This window comes from Apaloderma vittatum, unplaced genomic scaffold (genome assembly GCF_000703405.1).
Source record: "Apaloderma vittatum isolate BGI_N311 unplaced genomic scaffold, ASM70340v1 scaffold30559, whole genome shotgun sequence".
In the NCBI taxonomy this organism is placed as follows: domain Eukaryota; kingdom Metazoa; phylum Chordata; class Aves; order Trogoniformes; family Trogonidae; genus Apaloderma; species Apaloderma vittatum.
The window spans coordinates 3,369-9,698 of record NW_009736331.1 but is presented as its reverse complement, the minus strand read 5'-3'; the positions used below and the strand labels follow the sequence as shown (position 1 = coordinate 9,698).

The following is a 6,330-nucleotide window of genomic DNA, read 5'->3' as shown; positions in this document are numbered from 1 at the left end:
TCCCCCCACTCACCGTCTGCCACGGGGGCTTTCACGGGCTCGATCCTGGACACGATTTCTGCCAGGTCCGTAAAAGAGGTGGTGGGACAGGTCACGTTCTGAAACACAGGGATAAGTTTTAAGCACGTTAACAAATAGACACAAAAAATCTAAACAAGTCAAGACTGTATAAAAATGATATTGAGCAGACAAAGCTCCCGACACACAAATTCTCCACGCTTTGCCCTTCAAAAGCCATTACTCAGCAGTGAGAGATGGGATTCCCAAGTGCAAACAGTGGGACAACCGCCAGTGGTTCCTCCTCCATCCATGCAAGGAAAAAATTGATCAAAAAAAGACCACAAAAACAAGCACAGGAGGGTCTGGACTCTGTGACAGGCCGTGCTCATGGACTTGTTTGTTCTCCATCACTGCTCCTCTGTAAGAGGGACTGGGTGGTCCCTGGGCAGCCCTTGGGGAGCTTCTACCTTCCCTTCCGAGGAGGAGAATTGGCCCCAGTGCCGGGGGAACACTGCACGTGGCCCAGCCCTGAGCCTGGGAAGCGACGCCACGGGAAGCTGCACGGAGCAGAACCCCCTGGGAACCCCGGGGAGCCGCTGCAGCGAGCCGGCATCTGAGGGACGTGGTCCGCCCGCATGGAGAAATATTTCCCACTGTAATTCCTCTTTTCAGTAGAGCCTTTCTATTTTTACTCCGTCTCACCCAAGCAGTGGGTTGAGTGTTCTCTATTTTGAGAAGTTGCCTGCTCCAGTTTCTCCACTAATAAAACCCGACTTTGGCGTTCAAGAACCGTTTCTGGTCTTCTCGCCTGCCACGCGCCGTACCTGTCTCCTCAGGGCCAGGCAGAAGGTCACCAGATGGAAAGTTGAACACTGCCCACCTTGTTTTAAAACCAGTGATTTTAAGAAGAACAACAGCACACCCCTCCAGAGGAGAGAGATGGGGAAGAGCTGCCAGGAGGCACGTTATCGGCATCGGGCTGCCAGGAATTGCTGTGACAAGCGTCCTTCTCAATGCCCAGACCTGTCCACGTGCTTGCAAACAGGGCACTTTTCTAACACAGGCTTTTTATGAGTAAATTCTTTGCTCTTCTGGCAAGAGCACCGCTCCTCTGAATCATACAGCCCCCGTGGGGGTCACAGCAGAAGCCCGTTCCAGCTGCAGCTCTCTGCTCTCAGGTGACCTTTAATCCGTGACTAACTTTTGATGTAATTTCGTACAGCTCGAGCAAGGTGCGGATCCAGGACAAACAGCTGGTGGGAGCAGTGCACAGAGAAAAGCCCAGGGGGAATTAAAAGATACCTGCACAAAATGAAACGGCAGCAGCTTGGGACACACACTTTCAACGTACAGAAGTCGGGATGCTCAGTGTGACCATTAAGCAACCACCAAGAAGGGTGAGTCAGCCCAGTCTCATTTTGAAGATCTGACCTGAATGGTCCCAGTGAACCATTTGCAAAAGGTTGTTGCCCAGGACAGGGAAAAAAACATCTACATCTTCATTTTGTGCCATATGACTAAGCGAGGGATATGTGCGGACTCCAGCCACCGAGCAGAGCCGGCACCGCTCGAGGCCATCGCCCGTCCTCTCACAACACAGGCTCCGACCGTGCGGCTGCACGGACCCTTGGGTCCAGGCTCTTCTCAGGAGCACAGAGCAGCCCGGGACCACCTCGGGAGGGGACAGAAGTCCAGGGAACTGCAGAACAAACCCTGGTGGTCACCAAAACGTGCTTCAAAAGCACCCTGAGCTGTGAGGACGGACACGCGGGGAGGCAGCCCTAAGGGTGACCGTGCCCGCGGGAGCACATCTGCACCCCAAAGTCCTTGGATGTCACTTGCCGGGAAACCAGGTGTCTTCCCCCACTCCTCTGACACTTTGCAATCAGGAATTTAGTGTTCAAGCACCTCCTCTTACCAGTTTTAAGGATGAAACCTCACTCCTGTCAGAGAACTGTCTCGGGTTCATTCGAACCTACTTTTAAACCTTCCTGCTGTTTTTTTTCCTTTTCCCCCGAGGAGGAAAGTATTCTCTTTGGCACAATCTTTATTAAATAAATTAGAGAAGAAAGACAGTTGCTATTGTAGCCTGCTAGATTATATTTAGCTTTGACTACGAATAACACTTCAGTAGACAAAACTTCCCTGAGGAGATCCAATTAACAGCGCTGCATTATTCTGTGCTTGGGAGGATAAAGGCTGTTCAAGAGAAGTTTGTGCAAGGTCCCTGTTGTTTGTGTCTTCAATATTTGCATTTTTGAAATAAGATAAACAGCGATCGAATGATGAAAGCAAAGAAAAAGCATCTAAATGATCAAATATCCGGAGTTTTAAAGTAAAAATTCAATGCTTACGACATGGAAACAAGATGATAAGAAATTGTGCTCAGCCCTCTCAGATGTTGAACGCTCCAGAAATAGCTGAAGAACTAAAACGTATATAGAGAGCATCAAAACCTTCGCTAATGAGAGTTAAAAATATCAGCTGTTATCCCTGGAAGATAGCAGAGCTAAAGGATTTAAGCGACTCTAATGGACTCAGGGAAAAAAAAGACAAACACCCCAGGGGGAGCTTGCAACATTTTTTGTTTTGTAAAAATAAATCAACTGAAAAGTCAGATGAAAAAGAATCGTGCTTTTTACTGGACTCCTGAATTTTCAGAGGAAGAGCAGAAGATCTCCTGGTCCCTGAAGCACAGCCTGGAACTGAGCCTTAGTGCCGGGTTGGGGGAGCGCACAAAGCTGATGGTTCCTGCTCCGTAACCCGGGCAGTTTGTCCACTCACTCTCCTGAACCCATTATTTTCATACTCTTGGCATCTCAGCAATCAGCCCATTTTTCCTCGCTAACAACTCCATGCACAGAAACGCAACGACAGGCTGTGCCTGCAATGAGCACGTGTCGTATTTGATCTCCAGGGCTGTGAGAACCAGGCTGGACTGGGATAAACGTTCAACAAGCTGCTGGATGCCGAGCTGCAATATCACAATTTAACTGAAAAATTAGCCTGAATTGTTGTATCCCACATAACAGGCAATTTCGAAAGAGTTCTTTAAAGGAAGTATTTGTTACAGCAATAATATTTGAATTTGTTACCAGCTGGAACTAAAATTTAGAGGATGAAATAGGACACGTAACCACTTCCGAGACACACAGTTTTCCCTCCCTCGACTTCTCCTTCTGACTATTAATAAACAAAACCCGAGTGTGAACCACCTGGTAACTAGTCCGAACACCTCAGAGGCAGAACGGGGACCCCTCTTCTGCAGCTCAGGCTCATGTGTCTCCTTTCTCCAGGTCATCCTCCCAGTAAGGAATAACAAGCTGACGAGTTTTGGGGCTCCGCAAGCTACTGGGATCACGGGCTAGTTTCCCCAAAGCTCAGTCCCTGTGCCCTCCTCGCTGCCGGGCTAACGTCCATCCCTGCAAGCGCTGCCCTTCCTCTCCCCTTGCCCACACCAAGTCCCTCCTAGCAAAATTACTCATCTCTGGATACGCTGCAAATCCTCAATGTCATCCTTCACCCCTCCTGACTTTCCTTAGTGAGGGTCACTACAGCTACGATACATTTTGGCAATCGCTTAAAATATTACTGCTCATTTCCCCATCTCTAAGAGACGATAAAGAAGAATTACTGGGTAAAACGTGAAGCCTTTTGTAGCACTTGGGTTTTAAATCCGAGGAATTCAAAGCAGGGTAAGGATAATAAGCCAATATATCATGATATTGTACCCAAGTCCCCAAAAAGGGAATAACCATTTCTTAAATGAAACTGAAACATCTCTGCCAAGAAATTCAGCCAGTCCACTGAGCTATGAACAAACTCCAGAAGCTGACCTCAATCCTTTAGCTGTAAAACCAAGAGAATTTTATCCTACTTCCAAGTAGAAATCTTAATGGGCAACACCACGCAGCCTGGAGGTTTCCCATTAACAGCTCGGATGTGCTGAACTGGGCAGAATGAGGTGCGTGAAATCCAGCGCCCGGGCAGCTGCGGAGCCTCAGGGACGGCTCAGAGAAACGGCTTTTCTATCAGGGGAGTAACAAAGAAAAGCAACAAATCAAGAAGTCTACATCCTTGCGGGGATTTTAACTCTTAGCTAAAAACAGGCTTAAATCAAGTTTTCTGGAAGCATCCGAGAACTACTCGAGTCCCATCCTGAGATCCAGCAACAGCCAAGATCAACGCGATCCCGACACATCCTCTGTGATGGAGGCGGGAGAGCAAGGGGAGAGCAGTTTCGAGCAGCAAGAACAATACCGTGTCTGCCTTCAAGGACACTTGTGAACGACTCCAAGTTACAAACGCGCTACCGAGAACCTGTTAAGAAGGAAACGGCAACAGGAGAGCTGCCCTCGGAGAACTAAATCCGTTCTTGGGCTTGCAGAGACCCCATCGTACTTGCTGAGGAACTGGGAGGGTCTCAGCACGGGCACACATCGGGTACGGGGCACGGACAGGCAGGCAGCAGAGCTTGGGCTCTGGCAGAGCACCCTTTGGCCAAAGAAGTGCAGAGACCTCATTCATCCAGGCTCTGGTTCAAGGCCGGAAGTTTCTGGAAACTTATTGTACCTTTTCTTGCATAAAATATGGTTTTAACTAAAAAAAAAAAAGCACGCTCGCAATAAGGACTTGAGGCAATCAATCATTCTCCTCCGTACCCCGCAGCAGTTTCCACACAACCCGGTGTGCGTCAAGCAGCTCCTGCCGAATTGTGCACGTGAACCCAACACTTACATCAGTTTTGGATTTGCAGGTCTCTTGCCTGTCTTTTAGCATCTTGTCAAGGACTCCACTCCTGGACCAGACGTTAAATACCGTTTTCCCATGCTGATATCCCACTTCCTGGAGAGAAAAAAAAGAGAGTCGAGGGGGGAAAAGTAATTAATAACTAAAAACTAATTGTGTCACATCCTCTGTAAATCAGTAGGAAATGTCCTTTTGCTGCCTTTCAGGCTCAGCTCTGTAAGCTGTTCAGCCTAAGGACTAGGGGAACAATGAAGCAAACGAGGGGTTATTTTAAGTCCAGAAGCTAACTTGACCTTTGACTCCACAGGAGGCAACAAAAAGGGCCACCTGACACAACTATTTTTACAGCAGTGGCTTCAAACAGGCTGCTCACAGAAGAACGCCGTATAAAGAGAAGTTTAGGACACGTATGTACATGCCTTTCCAGTGCTGGCTCTTTCTTTAGAAGAAGATAATGAATTAATTTGTGTCTTTTCCCTGCTTGGCTCAAGTCTAGCAAAGAAAAGTTCCCGTGGGGTGCCCGGTTCCAAAATCTCTTGCAATGTTAAGCAAGTCTCCAGCATCTTCAAGTCAAGAGAGACAGCAGCGAACATCCAAGCAGCCGTTTGCTGGCGCAGAAATGATGGCACACGGACAACACCAAGCCCACAAACTCCACTTTTCTCTCATTCAAAAGTACAATTTGCACTTGGAATAACGACACAGCACTGCACCCTTAGCGCGGAAACAACCGGGCAAAAATAAACCAACTGCTCCAAGTTGGACTCCTTCTAACAAGACAGTAGAAAGGGTGTTGAAAAATCAAATTTCAAGGACAGAGCAACAGGTGCCGGGAGTCCTGGGTCCTATTTCCAGCTCTGGCGCTGGCAGCACGCACTGACCCTCACACTTGGTGGCAGCTCCGAAGGCTGGAAGCAGCCCTGGCTGAGCCGGCATTGTCCCTCCTCTGGTTTTTCGGATCTGAGTTCAAAGCACGGAAGGCACTAGGGCTGGAATTCACCTCTCGTCATCAATCGTGGCTCCTCAGCCCAGGGTGGATGTGATTCCTCGGGAGGGAAAGGGATCCGACAGATCCTGCAACTGGCTGGGTCAGATGGATCCCAAATACCTGCGAGAACCCGAGCTTTGGGAAAGGGCAGGCAGCTGACTTACCACTTCGGGCTGATACAGAACAGGGGTTCTGACAAGAAGAGGGGATTTTTGTTCTTTTGAACACACTGAATGGTTACACGGTGCCCGTTTCTATTCTCTGTACAATCCAGGTACACAGCTGAAATTAAAACCCCCACTACTTCCCAGCCTGTAACCATACCGGAATGGCTCGACTGTCCCGTCCTCTGGGGTGAGCACAGTTCGAAGCTTCCCTGCGGACAAAAGTTATTCAGCTGCGCTGCGGGGAGTGAAAATCCGGAAGGGTGCTGGCCCTCCATTCCTGCAGCAGCTCGTGCCAAGAACTTGGGCACAGAAAGTGCCCTCTTCAAGAAACCACCCTTTTCTCAAGATTTAATTTGCCTGGTGTCTTTAAATCTCTTTAATGACACCAAATCAGACAGAACAATGATTTGAGGGCTTACTGTCTCT

The 6,330-nt window shown here is 48.7% G+C and overlaps 1 protein-coding gene across 1 annotated transcript in view; it reads right to left on the bottom strand.

Annotated features, from left to right (window-relative positions):
• LOC104279599 (patatin-like phospholipase domain-containing protein 7) overlaps positions 1–4,837 on the bottom strand; it is an 11,115-nt gene extending 6,278 nt beyond the window's left edge. The window contains exons 1-2 of the mRNA XM_009876936.1: positions 4,738–4,837; positions 14–98 (exon numbers count right to left, since the gene is read on the bottom strand). Of these exons, the coding sequence (XP_009875238.1) occupies positions 14–98; positions 4,738–4,779 (127 nt within the window). The 5' untranslated portion in view covers positions 4,780–4,837. The remainder of the gene's footprint in view (positions 1–13; positions 99–4,737) is intronic.
• Positions 4,838–6,330: the final 1,493 nt, after the last annotated feature.